The 20,835-nt window shown below is 40.8% G+C and overlaps 4 protein-coding genes and 1 long non-coding RNA gene across 8 annotated transcripts; 4 read left to right on the top strand and 1 right to left on the bottom strand.

Annotated features, from left to right (window-relative positions):
• Window positions 1-1,044: 1,044 nt before the first annotated feature.
• Window positions 1,045-2,998, top strand: LOC103442855 (cytochrome P450 89A2-like). Its single transcript, XM_008381655.4, has one exon. It carries the CDS (start codon window positions 1,274-1,276, stop codon window positions 2,834-2,836), a length of 1,563 nt encoding a protein of 520 aa, XP_008379877.1. The 5' UTR covers window positions 1,045-1,273; the 3' UTR covers window positions 2,837-2,998.
• A 3,034-nt stretch (window positions 2,999-6,032) lies between these two features.
• Window positions 6,033-8,259, top strand: LOC103442844 (cytochrome P450 89A2-like). The gene is made up of 2 exons (XM_008381646.4): window positions 6,033-6,333; window positions 6,445-8,259. The coding sequence occupies exon 2, from the start codon at window positions 6,451-6,453 to the stop codon at window positions 8,011-8,013; it is 1,563 nt and encodes a 520-aa protein (XP_008379868.1). The 5' UTR covers window positions 6,033-6,333; window positions 6,445-6,450; the 3' UTR covers window positions 8,014-8,259.
• A 1,119-nt stretch (window positions 8,260-9,378) lies between these two features.
• LOC103442828 (WEB family protein At4g27595, chloroplastic) lies at window positions 9,379-14,720 on the top strand. Of its 2 annotated transcripts, XM_008381636.4 has the most exons (11): window positions 9,379-10,449; window positions 10,540-10,626; window positions 10,841-10,984; window positions 11,714-11,802; window positions 12,035-12,123; window positions 12,240-12,343; window positions 12,431-12,530; window positions 12,950-13,025; window positions 13,132-13,243; window positions 13,331-13,862; window positions 13,941-14,720. In XM_008381636.4, exons 1-11 carry the CDS (start codon window positions 10,149-10,151, stop codon window positions 14,431-14,433), a joined length of 2,127 nt encoding a protein of 708 aa, XP_008379858.2. In that variant the 5' UTR covers window positions 9,379-10,148; the 3' UTR covers window positions 14,434-14,720. The 2 variants fall into 2 exon arrangements, with proteins under 2 accessions (XP_008379858.2, XP_008379852.2); XM_008381630.4 differs by having other exon boundaries at window positions 9,683-10,449; window positions 10,841-11,802.
• Window positions 14,721-15,043: 323 nt separating this feature from the next.
• LOC103455045 (uncharacterized) lies at window positions 15,044-18,060 on the top strand. Of its 3 annotated transcripts, XM_070820288.1 has the most exons (7): window positions 15,085-15,154; window positions 15,437-15,528; window positions 15,763-16,480; window positions 16,764-16,822; window positions 16,968-17,096; window positions 17,430-17,565; window positions 17,659-18,060. In XM_070820288.1, exons 3-7 carry the CDS (start codon window positions 15,776-15,778, stop codon window positions 17,932-17,934), a joined length of 1,305 nt encoding a protein of 434 aa, XP_070676389.1. In that variant the 5' UTR covers window positions 15,085-15,154; window positions 15,437-15,528; window positions 15,763-15,775; the 3' UTR covers window positions 17,935-18,060. The 3 variants fall into 3 exon arrangements, with proteins under 3 accessions (XP_008392863.1, XP_070676389.1, XP_008392862.1); XM_008394641.4 differs by lacking the exon at window positions 15,437-15,528 and having other exon boundaries at window positions 15,044-15,154; XM_008394640.4 differs by lacking the exon at window positions 15,085-15,154 and having other exon boundaries at window positions 15,157-15,528.
• Window positions 18,061-18,543: 483 nt separating this feature from the next.
• On the bottom strand, window positions 18,544-20,131 carry LOC108175295 (uncharacterized). Its single transcript, XR_001792174.3, has 2 exons — window positions 19,858-20,131; window positions 18,544-19,509 (listed from the first exon to the last, which is right to left on the bottom strand). It is a non-coding gene; the product is annotated as an uncharacterized lncRNA (long non-coding RNA).
• Between the last annotated feature and the right edge of the window lie 704 nt (window positions 20,132-20,835).

The following is a 20,835-nucleotide window of genomic DNA, read 5'->3' on the forward strand; positions in this document are numbered from 1 at the left end:
ACAAGACCATTGTAGGGTCTCCGGTTATTTCATTATATCACCTGTCATATTGATGCATCCATATTTTTAATCATTGACATTATTGCTTGGCATAATTACTGGATTTTGATAAACTTGATGCTTTGAGCAATTTGAGTAAATATTATGCTACTATGTTATTTTTTGGGAAAGTATACAGGTTTTACAGAGAGGGGTTAGAAATGTTTTAAATGAAATGTTTTGGAAAATCTTTGGTTTTACTGACCCACTCAACTTTGTTTTGCGCCCCTCCAGGTTCTAGTTAGCAGTTGGTGGCTCACGAGGTCCTTTTCGGCGTTCTGATAGACGTCCTGCATGTAGGACTCACCTGCGGGTGTTGTACTTTTAATTATAGTCCTACTTGACTGCACCTAGTATCTACGCTCTGAAATTGTGTGTTTTACTTTGTAACCTCACTCTAGTATGCTAGTTGGTTATTACTGCTAGTGGTTGGTTTAAATTCCTTCATATTTCTCATATCTTTTGTTTCCGTGTCGCACTTTTGGCTACGTCACGCTCACGTGACGGCCAGCACGTCTTGATTCTAGGATTGGGGTGTGTCATAATAAATCTATGGAAGAAATCTATACAAATCCACAAAAATCATAATGAAAATCCATATAAATCTTCTAAAATCCATAGAGAATTATAAAGTCTATTAAAATCCTTTGAAATCTATCACTAAAAAAAATTCATTAAAATTCTCTGAAATCCAAATTGACTACACCCCTAAATGATGTGTCACAAATATAAATGAGTACGTTTATCAACGCTTAAATAATAAACTAATTAACAACTTCTATGTTTTTGTTTTCAAAATTTTATTTGATAAATTTAATTTCTATAGCGTTACTCTTTAACAAAACAATATGTGATTGCCCGGCCCATGACTAGATTTCGAAGTCAATGTCAACGTTCGTCAGCAATTACATCACTCCAAAATTTCTGAAAAATCGAAGTATGAGTTTTCTTGCTCCACGAGGACAGAAAGGGATCCTTCCATCTGAGCCAACCAGGCATAAAATCTAAATCTTTAAAATTTAATCTTACGATTAAAATTATTATAATTTTTAATATTTTTTTTTATTTTTAATCGTTATATCAAATTTTAAGTGTTTATATTTTTTGCTTAGTTAGAAGGAATCTGAAGATTATCCTTTCCCACCCTACATTATCCAACTCTCTATAAAATATAGAAAATAATAATTTATTAAGCAAAGGCATTTGCCCATCGTCTGATTGCTGACGATTCACTATGGAAACCTGGTTCCTTATCCTCACCGCCCTCTGCGTCTCCTTCCTCCTCAAAGCCCTTCTTTCTCTATTCCTACCCACTTCCATCTCCAAACCCAAGCCCCCTCCTGGGCCCCGCTACATCCCCATCATCAGCACCTTGTTATTCCTCCTCAAATCCTTCTCGGAGCTCGAGCCTATCATCCGCAAACTACAGGCCAAACACGGGCCCATCATCTCCCTCCGCTTCGGCTCCCGCTCCGCCGTCTTCATCGGCGACCGCTCCCTCGCCCACCAAGCCTTAATCCAGAACGGTGCCGTGTTCGCCGACCGCCCCCGGGCCTTGGCCACCAACGAGTACGTCAGCAGCAACCAGCACAACATCAGCTCCGCCCGATACGGCCCCACTTGGCGCCTCCTCCGCCGCAACCTCACTTCCGAAATCCTCCACCCTTCCCGCGTCAAATCATACGGCAACGCCCGCAAATGGGTTCTCGACATCCTAGTCAACCGCCTCAAAACCGAGTCTCAATCCCAGTCCGAATGCGGCGGCGGCGGTGGTGTCAGGGTGGTCGACCACTTCCAATACGCCATGTTCTGCCTCCTGGTTCTGATGTGCTTCGGTGACAAATTGAACGAAGAGCAAATCAAAGAAATCGAGCGCGTTCAGCGCCAACAACTTTTGAGTTTCGGGCGGTTCAACATCCTCAATTTCAAGCCGAAATTGACCAAGATTCTCTTAAAAAATCGGTGGCGGCAATTCTTCAAAATCCTCGAGGAACAACGAGAAGTGCTCGTCCCTCTGATTCGAGCACGACAAAACAGGGCAAAACAGGGCAGCAAAAACGATGACAAAGACGATGAATTTGTGTTGTCGTACACTGATACGCTGCTGGACCTCGAGCTTCCCGACGGCAACGAAAAGCGGAAGCTTTCGGAGGGAGAAATGGTCAGCCTCTGCTCAGAGTTTCTGAACGCCGGCACCGACACGACTTCCACCGCACTGCAGTGGATCATGGCCAACGTAGTCAAGTACCCACAAGTTCAGGAGAAGCTGTTTGCGGAGATTAAAGGGGTTATGGGGGAAACGGAGGAGGAGGTGCGGGAGGAGGTCCTGCATAAGCTGCTGTATCTGAAAGCCGTGATCTTGGAGGGGCTGAGGCGCCACCCGCCGGGGCACTTTGTGCTGCCGCACGCGGTGACCCATGACGTGGTTTTGGGCGGACACCTGGTGCCCAAGACGGGGAGTGTTAATTTCATGGTGGCGGATATAGGGTGGGACCCGCAAGTGTGGGAGGACCCCATGGCGTTCAAGCCGGAGAGGTTCTTGGGCAGCGGCGGAGAAGAAGAAGGGTTCGATTTGATGGGGAGTAGGGAGATTAAGATGATGCCGTTTGGGGCAGGGAGGAGGTCCTGTCCTGGGTCTGGATTGGCGGTGCTTCACCTGGAGTACTTTGTGGCGAATTTGGTGTGGAAATTCGAGTGGAGAGCTATGGACGGAGATGACGTGGACCTGTCTGAGAAGCAGGAGTTTACTATGGTGATGAAGAATCCATTGCAAGCCAACTTAATCCCAAGAAGTTGATGTGTGCGAGAATTCTGTTTTAATTCTTCGACGCATGTTTAGCTGTTAAACTCGTATGATCTTCATTGATTATCTAATCTCGAATATTTGGGTTTTTAGTTTGCTTATGTGATCCAACGCAGATTTTATAATTGAATATAAACATATCCTGATAAAAATTAATTATACGATTTACGATGAACGGATGTGATTTAAAGATTTCCGAAATGATCTTGCGAGAATCCTCCCTTCTGTATTTGGTGAGTGACTTGGGTGAGCTGTCATTGCTCCTTGCTAGTCACTTCTCAAATCTCTTCCTCTTCTTTTACTGTTTATTTAGAGACCGCCCAACAGCAAAGAGTATTTGAGAATTGATGAGAAGCCTACATAGGTACAAGTCTCATTTAATCTTGGTGTTACAGCTTAGCTGATGGTTAATTTGAAATCCAAGTTAATTGCGGGTCTGAATAAATTGGATGGAGTAGTGTTTTTGTTTTCAACTGTTCATATATATGGAAATGGAGGAATAAGCAACTCTTTGAAGCCAACTTCGCGAGCGCAAGGCTGCGGAGGAATGGTATGACGCCTCTCATTGTGTGTGCTCTAATGTTCTTAAGATGCAAGTGTCTTTGGCTTGGGATCCACCCACTCCACTGCAGGGAGGGTGAGGCTTAATGTTTACGGTTTTCGGATCGATGCTCCTAGAAATATAGATAGATGAGGAGTTTTTTGAGATAACATCGGTGATTGCCTTGGAAGGTTTTTTGTCAACTTGGGCAAGGGGCAAGCGATCGATGCTGATGTTTGGGGGCTAAATTTTGGACTAAAACTTCCAGTTGACAATAGTATATAAAGATTGTGCGGAGATGAATTCCGCTTTAGTGGTTAATTACAACTGATACCAATTTCATTCCCTTGGAAACATCAGTGCAGACAACTTATGACACGTATAACTGAATGTGAGTTAGTGCATGTCTACCAATAGAAGAACATGATGACAAATAAAATTGTCAACTGGAGCTATGTTATGGATCTTGAGTACCATAACATAGCTTCAGTTGACAATTTTATTTACTTTTGTATTTACTTTTGGCTTCACTCGATTGAATTCAATCAATGGATTACAATTCGAAAATAGAAGGTTAGGCAAAGCAACGAGTGGAGAAGAACCCGTTAATTTATCAGATGTTCATAATGAGGTTGAAGGGATTTTTAATGATATTTCAGTATTGTAATATTTTCGATATTTTAACTGTGAAATTTTTAGTTAAAAATATAAAAATAAAAATTTAAAGATTAAAAAGCTAGTATCTTATACTCTATAACACATTAGTTTGTCGAAAAAAGTAGTAGAAAGATGAGATATAATTTGCAACAACATCGAATTATTTTGCGTATTAATTAACGAAAATGTTGCAAAACCTTTAGATGTGATTTTACTGTTTATTAGGTCTCGGACAATTGTAATGCCTTCATCATCCCATTTGAAACTCATAGGTATTGATAACCCACGGAATAACTCATTGGACACGACAAATGTCGAACTGTTGTCAGCTCTTTGAACAGAGATTTGTATATACCATTATGCTTCATCATATTAACATTTCACCAGCTGCCTCAGGTTGGTGGTGATATAAGGATGGAAAACTTGATGAAGGCGCTGCTAGTTTGATACTCGACATGAGGCCTTCAAAAGTCGTATCGACTGAATTGGTCGTAAGTAGAAGTCTGCTAAATTAGTTTATAGTTTTATCAATCTTGACGTCAACTGAGACTATGTTCCATCTCTAATTCAGGTTCATGAAGTGTGCATTGTTCGGGCACTCAACAAATTGTGATCGAAGGCCCCTTGTGTGAGGATTATTACAAGATTCGGGAGTATATATCTCAACTCCGTTCGAGTGAAATTTCGATAAAATCAAGGGAGAGACTGAGAGCATGCGAGCAAAAATGGAGGGATATGAAGAAGTTTAGGTATGTTGAATGGTTTATGGATTTGCAGAGATAGAGAAATGAGAGATGGAGGAACTTGGTGGGTTTCAGTTTGGAATCGAAGAAGGGAGAAGGCTCTAGAAGGTTTCAAAATGACGAAGCGAGAGGGCCGAAGGGAAATTGCCAAGTTTGTTTGAAATAGGCTCTAGAAGTTTTCATTGTATTATAGGAATGAGCCCATTCATTCATCCAAATTGGTGGGTTTCTAATCCCCCAGCAATGCCCAACCATTGTATAATAGAAAAGGGTCGGTCTCGGGCCCCGTGGGTCTGAAGATTTGGAATTGCCCCATCCTGGATATATCACCTTCCCGTCCCGCCCCGTTCCGCCCCGCCTCATTTACTCTCTAAAAAATTTGGACCCGCCGCATACCCGGCCCGAACCTTGATTACCCACCCTGACCCACGAGTTCTCTACCTGTTTCGCCACCCCTACCTTGAACTATCTCCTCCGTAAAAATTAGGTTCTTGAATTATTTTTTTCGGCAAAAGAAGTCCCTAAATTCATTACAAATTGCTAATTTCATCTCTATTATTATATTCAAAGGTATTTTATCCAATGTTTCGTCAACTTAAGTCACTTGACACATTTTAAAATGTAATACCGTCATTTTCTCACCTATAAGCCCTTACCATTTCATAATCTAATGTCTAATTTACCCTTCAAAGTTAACTCCACATACAATTCTTTGTGAAATTTACCAATCTACCCTCTAATATGCATCATATGCAAGTAACGTAACTTAAAATTGACAGAAAATTGAATATAGTAGATTCGAATCTAATATTAGAGATATGATTGACAGATTTTTATAATTCAATGACTGATTTTTCTAAAAAATTAGTTTAGGGACCTAATTTTTACTTAGACGATAATTCAGAATTAAATTAGCAATTCACCCCATTGTATATAACAACTTGAGATGAACTGTCACCTAATCACAATGTTAATTTTCAGTGAATTCACGAAGCACAATAACGTTTTATTTGAATGTGACTTATTTTCGGCTGAAGTTGTCAATCTGTTCACGTATTTCATGAAAGAAACAGAACATGTTTGATGAGTGAGAGGCCCGTGCGTGTTAACGTAAAATAGTACCAAAGACATTACATCCGTACGTAAACAAAACATTGCATGCGAATTACCTTTTTCACGTGGTAACATATATGTGGTTGAGTTCGGATTCTCCTAAAAATTAGGTCAAACACTAAGGACTATGTTTTCTGACACATTGAGAATATTAGCAGAAAATAAAACTAATGGATCACAAAAGGGATTCTGTTCGTTCCTCTTAATTCATTAAGTTTAAAGATTTAGATTGTTAAAACTTAATTCAACAGGAATTTATTATAACTTTTAAAGTGAGTTCTTATTTATAGCTGTTGGATCAAATTTTAACGATTCGGATCCTGAACTTGATGAATTAGAAAAAAGAGATCCGGATCATTTTCCAATAGATAATTATCCAACAGCTTTGATGATCTCCGCATCAGTACAGTGTTCGTCAGCAAATCAATAATTCGTCGGTATTTTCTTCGTCACCACGCTATTTTCATCTCTTTTCTTGCTCACCAGGATTTCTTCATCTCTTTATATAGTTGTGGAAAATTAATAATTTATTGTCTGATTGCTTACAGTTCACCATGGAAACCTGGTTCCTTATCCTCATTGCCCTCTGCGTCTCCTTCCTCCTCAAACCCCTTCTTTCTCTATTCCTACCCACTTCCGTCTCCAAACCCAAGCTCCCTCCCGGTCCCCGCTCCATCCCCATCATCGGCGGCTTCTTGTGGATCCTGAAACCCTTCTTGGAGATCGAGCTTATCATCCGCAAACTCCAGGTCCAATACGGGCCCATCATCTCCTTCTCCATCGGCTCCCGCTCCACCGTCTTCATCGCCGACCGCTCCCTCGCCCACCAGGCCTTCATCCAGAACGGCGCCGTATTCGCTGACCGACCTGGGGCCTTGGTCACCAACAAGTACACTACCAGTAACCAGCACACAATCGCCTCCGCCGGATACGGCACTACGTGGCGCCTCCTCCGCCGCAACCTCACCTCCGAAATCCTCCACCCTTCCCGCGTCAAATCCTACGGCAACGCCCGCAAATGGGTTCTTGACATCCTCGTCAACCGCCTCAAAACCATGTCTCAATCCCACTCCGAAGGTGGCGTCGTCGGTAGTGTTAGGGTGGTCGACCACTTCCAATACGCCCTGTTCTGCCTCCTCGTTCTAATGTGCTTCGGCGACAAATTGAACGAAGAGCAAATCAAAGAAATCGAGCGGGTGCAGCGCCAACAACATTTGAGTTTCCGGCGGTTCAACATCCTCAATTTCAAGCCGAAATTGACGAAGATTTTCCTAAAAAATCGGTGGCGGGAATTCTTCAAAATCCTCGAGGAACAACGAGAAGTGCTCGTCCCTCTGATTCGAGCACGACAAAACAAGGCAAAGCAGGGCAGGAAAAACGACGACAAAGACGATGAATCGGTGTTGTCGTATACCGATACGCTGCTGGACCTCGAGCTTCCCGACGGCAAAGAGAAGCGGAAGCTTTCGGAGGACGAAATGGTCAACCTCTGCTCGGAGTTTCTCAACGCCGGCACCGACACTACTTCCACCGCGCTGCAGTGGGTCATGGCTAACATAGTAAAGTATCCGCAAGTTCAGGAGAAGCTGTTTTCAGAGATTAAACGGGTTATGGGAGAAACGAAGGAGGAGGTGCGAGAGGAGGTCCTGCACAAGCTGCCGTATCTGAAAGCCGTGATCTTGGAGGGGCTGAGGCGCCACCCACCGGGGCACGTTTTGTTTCCGCACTCGGTGACGCATGACGTGGTTTTGGGAGGACACCTGGTGCCCAAAAACGGGACAGTCAATGTCATGGTGGCGGATATAGGGTGGAACGCGCAAGTGTGGGAGGACCCCATGGCTTTCAAGCCGGAGAGGTTCTTGGGCAGCAGCGGCGGAGAAGAAGGGTTCGATTTGACGGGAAGCAGGGAGATTAAGATGATGCCGTTTGGGGTGGGGAGGAGGTCCTGTCCTGGGGCGGGGTTGGCGGTGCTTCATCTGGAGTACTTTGTGGCGAATTTGGTTTGGAAGTTTCAGTGGAGGGCTGTGGAGGGAGATGACGTTGACCTGTCAGAGAAGCAGGAGTTTACTGTGGTAATGAAGAATCCATTGCAAGCCCACGTAATCCCAAGAATTTAGTGTGTGTGAGAATTCTGGCATAATTCTTCGACGCATGTTCATGTCAGGAATTAGTTTAATTAACTATCTATTAATGTTTAATTATCTGCAAATAAGTAGTCAATTCAGATTGTCTACAGATAATTAGGAGGTATCTCGTTTATTAATCATGGGATTAATTGTTGCATGGTTTAGCTATTTTTATTATTTCTACGTGTATTTATGTTGAAGTTTCGGTCAAGGAATAAACATCAACCAATTTTCATATTCTCGAGCTTTCAATTCTAGTCATTAGTTTCCGACAGTCCAGTCGTTAAATTTACCAATTTATTCTTTACATTGATCAAGTAATCTTGAAATCTTGGGTTTTTGGTTCACTTTTGTAATTAAAGACAGATTTTATAATTAACTTTTGTATTTAGTTTGTGAGTGATTTGAGTCACTCTTCAAATCTCCTCCTCTTTTTTACTCTTTTATCGTATGACTAATACGATTTTCAAGAGCTTCCAAAGCCGTCTTCTTGTTTAGTTTAAACTCTCTTTTTTTCGACGATTGAAATTGACAAAGTTAGACTAGTTGTTGCTTAGTGTTTCTTCTCTTTTTCTTCCATGTTACCGGAAAATAAAAATACAACTTCCATTGATTTAAGTACATTTGGTGAAGAAAACAGTTTTAATAACAAACGGAGGATCACACAATTTTTTGGTATTCTTCAACACACGCATAGAAGTATAGAATCGCAAAGTGTTAGGTGAATCACAGTATTATTTACTAAGACGAGAGATTTTGCTTAGCCACATAATAAAATAACAAGAACAATTTAACATAGAACTCACCATCATGTTTTGGTCTCTGGATTGATGATTGCACGTGCTAAAATTCCAGTACTTCAATTCACAATAGGGTAGGGTTAGTCAACCTCCTTCCTTCGACCTTATATAATACTATGGAGATAAATTTAGAGATTAAGTTTGCAAACTAAATAATGTGTCATTAATAAAAATAAATACGTTTATCAACGTTTAAGTAATAAATCAATCGTCAACTTCCATGTTTCTTAATTTTTAAAATTTTATCTACAAATTCAGTTTCTCTAACATTACTCTATATAATAAAGGTAAAAGAGAGAAAATCATTGAGTTTTGGAGATGAGGACAATCTAGCAGGGAAATTTGCTTTTTTGTGAGGTAAATTGCTTTTGCAAAGGTAGAGTGTGTGTGTGGTAAATAAGAATCATGTTTTTTTATGGAAAAACATGTTCATAAACAATCACGCGAGGTATCGTGTTCAATAATATATTGTCGTTTTTAAAATTTTTCTTTGCAATGCAATATTAGATTACAACGTGTTGCCCTCTACAATTTACATAGACTTGACACCACCACCACGATGATACAAAAGTTGTATAGCCGTACCATAAAATTCTCCTCAACAAATCAAAATGAAGAAATAGTTGTCCTTCAATATTACGATGCAGTGATATTCTTCATAGTTGTCATTTAGTATTACGGTGTAGTAATATTTTTCTTTAATTATAAGTGAAAGGTTTTAGGTTTGATTCTCACAAAATACGAATTTGAACCATATTATTGCTAACTTATTGTGATGCTAAACTCACCTTCTCCCCTAATGTAGATGAGATCGTTTGTTTAAAAAAAAAAATTATGGGAAAGAGATAACACTTCTCTAGTTTTTTTTTTTTTTTTGTCTCAAACGATAATTTTTGTTAAATAAGATGTTAAATTATCTACCGACCAACTTTGAATTCACATCGTCGTACAATGACCCAACGACTTTCTCCTAACGTATTAAAAGGCCACTTTGCAATTACACTTCCCTTGTTGAGTCCGTCAATAGATCATAAAATTAAAATACGACCCAAAAAATTAAAAAGACAATAAACTTAAAATATTATGAAAATCAAAGAGTGTCTGTCTCTTCCTTCCTCCTCAAATCCAAAACCTTCGAAATCACACCCATTTCTCTGCAATTCAATCTTCTCTCTCTGCAATTCAAGCTCGTAAAAACCCTAATTTCAACTTCCCATACCGAAGCTTTCCTCTCTCTCTCTCTCTCTCTCTCTCTCTCTCTCTCTCTCTATGTGTTTCAATTGGGTGTAATTTCCCCCAATCCGACACCAGCAGCAGTGAATTTCCATGGCGACTGTGACTGCAACGTGCTCTCCGAGCTCCCTCCAGATTCGCTTAGCTTTCAATTGCGGCAATTGCTGTAAACCCTCCTCCGTTCTCGTACGGTGGCGACTGGGGAAGCTCGATCATCGGGCTCGAGTGCTCTGCGTTGCTCAAGGCAGTGAGAGGTCCGGGAGTGGATTGGAGCCCCGTCGCAATGGGGGTTCGTGGGTCGGGTCGAACTCGATCGCTGACGGGTTTAAAGGGTGGTCCGATTCGGATAATGGGGAAGAGTCATTGGACTCGCAGAGGAAGAAATGGTTTGGAGGTCATAATTGTTCGACTCTATTGGATTGACGTTTTCTTATCAGTTATGCTTTGTCTGGCTGCTAACATTTGTGGAGTAGTTTGCTCTCAGGGACTGTGGGAGCTGGAGTTGCCGGAGTCGTTCTTGTTGCGGGGCTTACTTTTGCAGCATTGTCTTTTGGAAAACGAAACAATTTGAGTAAGTTGCTGCCTTATTTCTTTCGATAATCGGCAAGCTTTGAATTGGACTGGAAATTCAGTGGTGTTAATGGAAATGGAAGTGTTTTGTATATTCTTGCTTTGTTTTGGTTTTGTGGAAGATCATGTGTTTTAGGGAACAAGTTTGCCTTGAGTTGTAATCGACGTATTTTTAGTTTTTGGCTAAATGTTAAAACATATGTGGATGTGTTCAGGCCCAAAACAACAGATGGAGCCATTAACGACGCAGCAGGAGCGGTCTTTGACTTATGATGATGACAATGAGAGGAGTACAGAAGATGTGGATGATCAAAGCAATGTGAAGCATGATGCTAATAGTAGTCCGGAAGAAAGGACAGGTACTAATGAGGATTCTTCTTCATCTCCAGAAATTGATGAGTCTCCCAGTGAAATTAGAGTTGGTAATGATTATGATATAGGGGGCTTGTCAGGACAAGATTTTGAAAAAACATCCAGAGGTACTGAGGTGGTTAATAGTGCTTCCGATAAAGGAGATACGCCACATGAATCAACTTCTGATGACAAGTCAGTTGAGCCTGACGGCAATGATTCAATTCGTGCCTCTGGGCTTGAGGATTTTGACAGAAGCCTCGCTGTAGGTATAGGAGATTTGGCTTCTGAACTTAAAGAGAACCTAGAGAGTGTCAAACCAACCAACTTGCAAGCCTCTGAAACTAATCGGTCAAACCCTAGCATTGAACCCCAGGATGGAATACTGGGGACAAGTGAAAACCAAACTGCCACTTTTGAGTCTTCTACTTTTATTGCCGATGCACAGGAACTTAATCAACCGATAGCTCTGGATACATCGGTTAGGACACAATCAAGCACAATTTTAGAACCTCAGGTTTCATCTGAAGATAACATAGGGCCTGTAACCCCATCTTCAACCGAAGAAAACCTTGACCTCAGCAAAACACCGCAGGTTTTAGCTGAGGGAATTAGTTCATCCCTCGAAGGGAATACCATAGCTGAAAGTGAGCCGTCTAGAAGCAAATCACAATTACCAACTGCTGGGAATTCCTTCTCTTCTGCTGGAATACCTGCTCCAACTGTGGTTTCTGCAGCTCTACAGGTGGTTCCTGGAAAGGTTTTGGTTCCGGCAGTTGTTGATCAGGTCCAGGGGCAGGCATTAGCAGCGCTGCAAGTGTTAAAGGTACTGACATTGTCATGTTTTGCTTTTAATTTCCTTATCCCAAAGTTATTGGAGGATTTTTTTTTATTTATTAATTCCAACTGTTACTGTATTTGATTCCTTAGATTCGACAAATTTTGAAATGGAAATCTTTGACTCAAATATCAACGTTGTTCTCATTAGTTTATAGTTTTGTTTGTAAGATGTTGAGCCAGTTTGTAATCTGTAATTTGAATATGACAATGGCTTTCAGGTCATAGAGGCTGATGTTCAACCTGGTGATTTGTGTACACGGCGTGAATATGCCCGTTGGTTGGTTTTTGCAAGTAGTGCTCTTTCAAGGTATACCTCCTTCGTCTCTGTGATATAAATCTTGGCAACATATTTTCTGTTTTGCAATTTGTGATGCATAGTATAGGTCTACACTTTTTGACATATTTTCTTGGGGTTAACTGTAGGAACTCAATCTCTAAAATATATCCTGCTATGTATATTGAGAATGTTACTGAGCTTGCATTTGATGATATTACACCTGAAGACCCTGATTTCCCATCCATTCAAGGTTTGAGCATGTTAGATTTTTTTGCTATAGCCTAAGAGACAGTGTGAATAGGCTTTGTGTGTTTATTATTTCCTTGCATCCATTCAGGTTTGGCTGAAGCAGGACTTATCTCAAGCAAGCTGTCAAGAAATGATATGTTTTCTTCCTTGGATGAAAATGAAAGTTCATTTTACTTCTCTCCTGAAAGGTAGTATATTCGATTCCTTGTAACATAGTGTCCTCTTTAGTGTGTTGTTTCCTTAAAATCACTTGGCGTTATTGGATTTGTGTGTAGTTCCAAATACGCGGGGTTTACCTCCTCCAAACCAATTATCCTGGCCGTTCACAATTGAAAATTTGACAACTACATCATTGCATGGTCTCTTTACTTTTGGAAATTAGTTGCTCTAGTTGTGAGGGCGTACAGTTTTTTTTTCTCTCCAGTAACTTATCTGTATTTATTTAATATGTTTCTCTGCTCACATTTAAATGTATCTTCGATTTACTGAATTGAGGCTAAATTACTTAGTTTATGGTTTTTCTTATTTAGTGGGTTAAGGCTTTGTTGTTGTTGTTTGTGTGGTTTTTCTTATTTGCCTTCTTTTTTAATGTAATTTCTTGCTGCAGCCCTCTATCACGCCAGGATCTTGTAAGTTGGAAGATGGCCCTAGAGAAAAGACATCTCCCAAAAGCCGACAAGGAGGTTGTTAACAATATAAGTTTGTTTTCAGTTTTGTTGTTTTTGAGCTACTCTTGTGCTTGTAGGCCTCAATCGTTAGTTCTATATTTATTATTTTTCATTTGGACAGGTCCTCTACCAAATTTCTGGTTTTATAGACGCTGATAAGATACATCCAGATGCATGTCCTGCACTTGTTGCTGACCTATCTGGGGAACAGGGTATTATTGCTCTTGCATTTGGTGAGTCATGACTCGTAACTATATTTCTAATTTTAACAGAATTTTATGGGTTTGATAGTCCACATTTCCTTCTTTTTTGTTTTAAAGGTTACACCAGACTCTTCCAGCCGGATAAGCCAGTAACAAAAGCCCAGGCTGCTATTGCCCTTGCAACTGGAGAGTATTCAGACTCGGTGAGTGAGGAGCTTGCACGTATTGAAGCAGAATCTATAGCAGAAAATGCTGTGGAGGCACATAATGCTTTAGTGGCCGAAGTTGAAAGGGATGTGAACGCAAATTTTGAGAAGGATCTTTCCATGGAGAGGGAAAAAATTGATGCTGTGGAGAAAATGGCTGAAGAAGCAAGACGTGAATTGGAAAGGTTAAGATCCGAGAGAGCGGAAGATAATATTGCCTTGATGAAAGAACGTGCAGCTGTTGAATCAGAAATGGAAGTTCTGTCCAAGTTAAGGCATGAGGTGGAGGAACAGTTGCAGAGCCTAATGAGTAACAAAGCAGAGATATCCTATGAAAAAGAAAGAATTAGCAAACTTAGGACTGAAGCAGAAACCGAAAGCCAGGAGATTGCACGCCTACAGCATGATCTAGAGGTTGAACGGAAAGCCTTGTCCATGGCCAGGTATTTAGCTTCCAAGTCTTATGTATCTGTTTTGTTATTTTCACGCAACATTCTAAGACTTTAATCTTTGTAATCCAGGGCTTGGGCTGAAGATGAGGCAAAAAGAGCAAGAGAACATGCTAAAGTACTCGAGGAGGCTAGAGATCGCTGGGAGAGGCAGGGCATCAAGGTAGTTGTTGACAATGACCTCCGAGAAGATACCTTGGGTGAGGCTACATGGCTCGAGGCTGGCAAGCAGTTCTCGGTTGAAGGAGCTGTCAGCAGGGCGGAGAATTTGATGCATAAGCTTAAGGCACTAGCAACAAATATAAAAGGGAAATCCCGAGATATAATCGATCAGATCATCCAAAAGATAGCCTTGCTCATATCCAATTTGAGGGAGTGGATCCCCAAGGCAGGAAAAGGGGCTGCAGAACTAAAAGACGCCGCCATTTCAAAGGCCAGTAGATCAGCCCAAGAGTTGCAGCAAAGCACATCGGAGTTTAGCTTGGCCGTCAAAGAAGGTGCCAAGCGTGTCGCTGAAGATTGTAGGGAAGGAGTGGGGAAACTCACTCAGAAGTTTAAGACGTGACCGCGATCTCTTAACGATAAATTTTGGACGTCGGGCTGTTGTGTTGTCAGAAATGTAAAACAGTTTTGAGAATTTGTCGATGAAGGGCACAATCCATCTCCTAGGAGAATCTATTTATACCATTGATGATTAGCTAGGAAGCGTTTTGTAATAAGTACAATTACACATCTGAACTGTAATAAAATTGCCCCGTTACACTTCGAACGTAATGGTTAAATCCAAGAACAATGTAAATTATCATATCGTTTGGCTGGTGAAAACTAAATAACATAATAGTTTGCATTTGAGACCGTTGTATATGTAAATATGGTTGGTTTTTTTAGCCAAAATGGTTCTTTAAGATTGACATAACTTCTCACTTTGGTCTCTGAGATTTAAAATCGATAAAAATAGTTCCCGACATCCGACATCCGTCGTTGCCAAACATTTTGGTCATTTCAAATCAACTCCTTCACTTAAAGTGGTGATTTTTTCAATTTAATTTTTATATAAATACCAATTAACCGTAGAGAATGTCATCACAATACGTAAAGAACTTTGACGGCGGTAAAAAAAGTAGATGGACCACCGAGCACGTGAGACATGATATTCACGTGAGAGAAGGGTAGAGGAAAGAAATAACAGTGATGATTGGCCTTTACCGCGCACCTTCATCATGTTTCCACCCACTCCCATCTCTTCTCCAAGTAATCAAGAAACCCCAATGGGCATTGACTTGCAGGTACGACCTCCCTTCACACTCCCCCTTCGCTATTTCCTTCAAAATTCAATTTAATTTAGTACCAAATTTGTACATATAAGCAAAAACCACGCTTTAATTTTCATCTGAAAACGAAGTCTATGCTGGCAAATCTTTTGAAAATTATCGTGTCTTTGCCGTGAGATTCCAGTATTTGATCGAAACCGAAATATTGGTTTCTGGGTATCTGTTACGTTCTTTCTCTCTGCTTTTTCCTTTTTTTTTTTGGGTGTTTGCTGGATGTGGAAATTGTGATCGTTTCAGCTGCTGAAGATTTTTTATCAGTGCATCAAAATTCAGTAATGGTTGAGACCCAGTTGACCCAATCGAGCTTTTTGTCGAGTTTCAGCTTCTGGGTATGAAAAGATAGCAGCTTTGGTTCCATTTTTCAAGTATTCAATTTTGTGTAATTTGGGGTCAAATTATATAACATTGTGTTTGATTTGATGTGCTTCTACTGATAGTTCTTGTGAACATTAGTAAATGAATACCTGTATTGCGTTTGCGAAAATCCGATTAATGCTGTTGAAATGTCCTTGGGCATTGGTGTATTGTGAATTCTGAGTTTTGATGTGTCATGGTATGTTTAGATTGTAGGACTCAATGTCAATCCTATGGGGGTGTCCTATCCTTGAGTGTGTTTATTGTCTGGCATGTACCCGCTGGGCGTGGAAGCGATGCCTCCACACAGCGGGTCATGACAGTGAGACTTGGGGCATTTCCACTGCTGAAGAATTTGAGCCTGTTCCTCGCCTTTGCCGCTACATTCTTGCTGTTTACGAAGATGACCTTCGATGCCCTCTTTGGGAACCACCCGGTGGGTATGGAATTAACCCAGATTGTTTAATCTTGAAAAAGACATATGAACATACCGGAGGTCTAGCTCCTCCGTATATATTGTATCTTGATCATGATCATGCCGATATAGTTCTTGCCTTCAGAGGCCTTAACTTGGCAAGAGAGAGTGACTATGCAGTTCTGATGGATAATAAGCTGGGTAAGAGGAAATTTGATGGCGGGTATGTTCACAACGGGCTATTGAAGGCTGCTCAATGGGTCATGGATGCAGAATGTGAAATGTTGAAAGATCTGGTGGAGAAGTATCCAAAATATACTTTGACTTTCACAGGACACTCCCTAGGGTCAGGTGTAGCAGCATTGTTAACAATGTTGGTAGTGAAGAACATGGATAGGTTGGGGGACATTGATCGGAAGAGGGTTAGGGGCTATGCTATTGCACCGGCGAGGTGTATGTCATTGAACTTAGCAGTCAGATATGCGGATGTCATCAATTCTGTTGTGCTTCAGGCAAGTTTTTAGTCCCTCTCTTTGTTCTTATTTTTTAAATAAGCTTAAATGAGTATACATTTTATTGTGCTCCTGCAGCCTTAGATTTTATACTTATTAGCATCTTCTCTCTCATTGTTGTGTAAAATTTTCATCCCAAAATATTTTTCTGTGTTGGCGATGCGTGGAAGCTTGTTCATTTAGAAACTAAATAGCAAAATATTGCATCCACCACTATAATCTTTAAGTAGTAGTTCCGTCAATCCTTTTCGTAGGTTTGATTGTGGTCATTATGCTGGACCAGGATGACTTTTTACCGCGGACCGCTACACCGTTGGAAGACATTTTCAAGTCACTTTTCTGGTATAGATGGCTCTGATCACTCTTTTCAACCGTTGTTTGTTCACAGCCGAAGGCAAACTAATATGTTGAGAATTAATTAGGTGATAAATCAAAATTTTGGACTTTAATTTATCTGGATTAAAGTTGGATTTGATTTTTGAAACAGTTTGCCGTGCATATTGTCCCTACGATGCATGAGGGACACATGTATACCTGAGGAAAAAATGCTCAAAGATCCAAGGAGGCTCTATGCACCTGGCCGCCTCTATCACATTGTTGAGAGAAAGCCTTTTAGGTATTGTCTGGCATAGACTTATTTGATCCATACCATAAATTACCAAGAACAAGTTTTCACTTCTGTTCTTGCTTTTGTCAATGTGCGGTCGTCGTGCAATATGTAAAATTCTTTTGTAATCCTACAGGAAATATTTTAGACGTATATCCAGCCTTACTAACCACTGTATCTTTCTAATATGGATGTTATACAGTGGTACCTGGTATCAGCGGGATTTGCCACATCCACGTTGAACCAAAGATACAGCAGTTTCATAGATATTTTGCTGAGCAGGGAGTAACTTTTGATGTTATGTTGTTAAAAGATCTCCCATCTATATAATTTTGTTTGCAGGTGTGGAAGATTTCCGCCCGTTGTCAAGACAGCAGTTCCGGTGGATGGGAGATTTGAGCACATCGTTCTTTCTTGTAATGCCACTTCTGACCACGCCATCATTTGGATAGAGAGAGAAGCCCAGAGGGCTCTAGATGTAAGTTTTTAGCTCAAGTCTCAAGCAGATCATAAAGCTTAAAAAATCGTTGCCCGGTGTCTGAACCTCTGCTCTTGTTTCCCCTCCCTTCAGTTATTATTGGAGAAAGATCAGATCATGGAGATTCCGTCGAAGCAAAAAATGGAGCGGCAGGAGACGGTGGCCAAAGAGCACTCGGAAGAGCACAAGGCTGCATTACAGAGGGCTGTCACATTGGCCGTGCCTCATGCATATTCACCGTCTCCGTATGGAACTTTTGACGAGAAGGACGAGGAAGATCACCCGAATGGATCAAGCGGGGAGTCTTCGGTTGGTTCGACGAAGAAAAGCAAGTCATTCACGGCGCGGTTTTTCGTGAGAAAAGAATGAACAGAAGGGAGTGATTGTTGTTGTTATTAACTTATTACTGTTGTTTGATAAGTAGTGATCGATCATTACAGTAATTGTTTCGGTTACAAACATAGAGAAAAGAATAAATTTGCGACAAACTATAAATTCATTGATTCATAGGAAAACTAATGAAAATGACTTGAAAACTTTGAGTTTTAACGATAAAGACAAAATGAAGGGTAAAGTGAATAGTACCAGGATTGACCTTTTAGTGTAAAAATATGATTTTTCGTTAAAATGAACGTTATCAGGAGTTTTTCGTTAAAGTTCCCTTGATTCATTATGTGCTTTTTTTCTCAACCCAAAAGTTGTGGTTTTCTACGATGCCTAATTACATGAAAAGTTTAAATTTTGAGATTTAGGTAGTACAAAAATTAAATCATATTCATCTAATAACAATTAACGTAGTCGTTGAGCGTGTTTAAACAAAATGCACTCATGCATATGAAGCACTATATTTACAACAAATAGCAAGCGAGAAACTAGTCACAAAAGGTGTCAGTCATTGTAACGGTATCTCAAACCAATCACGATGTGTAATTAATTTGAGATGCTGACATGATGACTTGTTATAGGAAAGGTGGAGTCTTGTTTGGTAAAATATTGTTTTTAAGTAGAAATTGACTGCTTCAAAGTGTTGTACATTTAACAGAAAAGAAAAAAAGAAAGGCTTTAGTGCAGCTGAAGCAAGTAGTACCTCTCTCTCAGACTCTCAGGACAGGAGGTTCAGCTTCAATGGCTTCCCTTGCCTCGATCGTCCTTCTCCTGGCGGCGACGTCTTCCTTCTCCTGGCGGCGACGTCTTCCTTCGCCAGCTCTTCTGCCGAACGAAATGTAAGAACTTCATCTCAACTTTCATTTCACAAGCTCCATTTTGTTTCAGTAGCAGGAAGGAACTGAGGAGGAAGGAAACCAACCAAGAAACTGTAGTACATTTTGGCCACTCAGTTCGTTCCAACCGAATTGACCCGTCACGCGTTGTCCAACTATCCTGGCAACCAAGATCAGGTACATTGATGAATTTCTTATCGATGAACTGGCTGTTGTTGCTGTGGCCTTCGGTTCCTGAACTGGCTGACTTGATCTACCTTAGACATGTAGTGCTTTTCTTTGTCGTTCAGAGAGTAGCAAGGTCCGGTCTTGTTAAATTTCAGGTAGACGGACCATGGACCCACTCCAACAACACTGATACTGTCCCTACTTGATCACCTACTCAATCCGTCAGGTATGGGTTTCAGATAGACGGGTCATAGGCCCACTTCAACAACACCGATACTGTTCCCACTTGGTGTAGGTATAGGTGTAAGTTAGAGTGAGATAATTCTAGGGCTTTTTCTCAAGCCTTCGGCCACCGCCGATGTGGGACAGAGGAATTCTAACAGGCTGATTGTGGAAGGAGCAGCAACATACCGAGACCCGTTAAGGGGAACGCGATTTTGTTTTTCTCTCCTCATCCGAATGCATCGCCGGACAAGGGCAGTCCACATACCAGATGTCCTGTACTTGAAAGGGCAATGTGGTGTGCCACAAAATTCCTTCATGCAAAAGCCATTGCCTGGGAGGAGATCCTTTAGAAGCTTAAGCTTTTTAAGCAAGTTCGAAAGTGCTTGTGGGAAAAGCTAGTGATTTTGGATAATAAAAAACGCTTTGAACAGACGTTTGGTGGATAAAGTTAAAACTGCTTATCATTTTGGAAGTAGGTGCTACTTCTAGTCTAGAAAGTAATTTGGGAAGCACTTGACGTGCTTGTAATATAAGTGCTTTCAGCGGAAGTGCTTTCTAGACCAAAGCTTCAAACGATCTAAAGATAATGAATTATTACAAAAAAAAACCCAGATGGGTAAATGTTCAGATTACCAGAAACACTCAAAATTCCAACAAAAATTACAGACAAAATTCGAACCTGATGATCTACTGTACGGATTCAGGAGATTGATTTGGTTTCTTCAAAGAACATGAAGATTTGAAGGCCTCGATCTGCGACTGGCACTTGACGTAGTCGCCTTTGTTCTCCTCCAAGCATTTCTTCAGGGCCTCGACGTCGCACGCCGACGTTATCTTCTTCCTCTCGCCGTACTGTGTTTCCACCGCCCTCGATTCCATCGTTTCCGACGACTTCGATCCGATCGGTTGAAATTGAAGAATTTGTGAAACAAAAATGAAATTGCGTCCAAGAAAAGGAATGCGAACTCACTAAAACGCGGCGTTTGCTGTTTTCATTCTTTTTTACTCCTTATATTTTACACCCCCAAATTCTACGGATCATTCAAAATGGGCCTTGATGCTTCCTTTGGTTTTGGGCACAGCTCACCATTTTTCGGATTGAAGAAAATTTTCATTGTGACGAGAACACGGATGATACATTACGTGTTTTTATGTAAGTGATGAGAATTTTTTTTTTAAGTTATTAACCTTTTAAAACATATATCCCACAATTTGCATAGTGACACGTGATGTACCACCCCGTGTGCCGGTTACATTGAAAAATCTCTCTTTGAATTGCAACATGCACACTCTTGGTCGAATGTTGTAACAAATCAAGACGGGACGAATGGGAGCACATGGTGGCCGGGACAGTTTGAGACGAGCCTAGAGAAATTGGAATAAGACTTAGCTGCTGACATTTTCAGCAGGAGGTCCTGCTTACATCCAATCCCGGGTGGACATGTGTCCAAATTTTGATTTTTTTTAATCAAAACTTGGACACATGTCCACCCGAGATTGGATGTAAGTAAGACCTCCTGCTGAAATTTCAGCAACGAAGTAGCATCCAAGAAATTGTGTATCAGATTTCTAAGATCTTATTGTTGATAACATTACTAAAAGACGAGATAGAGACAAAAGTTGAAATGGGTCAACCTGTAAAGATCGATGATGTTTT

The sequence above is a fragment of the Malus domestica genome, chromosome 01 (genome assembly GCF_042453785.1).
Source record: "Malus domestica chromosome 01, GDT2T_hap1".
Classification (NCBI taxonomy): Eukaryota; Viridiplantae; Streptophyta; class Magnoliopsida; order Rosales; family Rosaceae; genus Malus; species Malus domestica.

Bases quoted from the DNA above. Each gene is read 5' to 3' on its own strand.
- LOC103442855 (XM_008381655.4), top strand. From the start codon at position 1,274: ATGGAAACCTGGTTCCTTATCCTCACCGCCCTCTGCGTCTCCTTCCTC.
- LOC103442844 (XM_008381646.4), top strand. From the start codon at position 6,451: ATGGAAACCTGGTTCCTTATCCTCATTGCCCTCTGCGTCTCCTTCCTC.
- LOC103442828 (XM_008381630.4), top strand. From the start codon at position 10,149: ATGGCGACTGTGACTGCAACGTGCTCTCCGAGCTCCCTCCAGATTCGC. The intron at 13,026-13,131 runs GTTGTTAACAAT...TCATTTGGACAG, and splicing joins TCCCAAAAGCCGACAAGGAG to GTCCTCTACCAAATTTCTGG. The intron at 13,863-13,940 runs GTATTTAGCTTC...TTTGTAATCCAG, and splicing joins AAAGCCTTGTCCATGGCCAG to GGCTTGGGCTGAAGATGAGG.
- LOC103455045 (XM_008394641.4), top strand. From the start codon at position 15,776: ATGTCAATCCTATGGGGGTGTCCTATCCTTGAGTGTGTTTATTGTCTG. The intron at 16,823-16,967 runs GTATAGATGGCT...TTTTTGAAACAG, and splicing joins ATTTTCAAGTCACTTTTCTG to TTTGCCGTGCATATTGTCCC. The intron at 17,566-17,658 runs GTAAGTTTTTAG...CCCTCCCTTCAG, and splicing joins AAGCCCAGAGGGCTCTAGAT to TTATTATTGGAGAAAGATCA.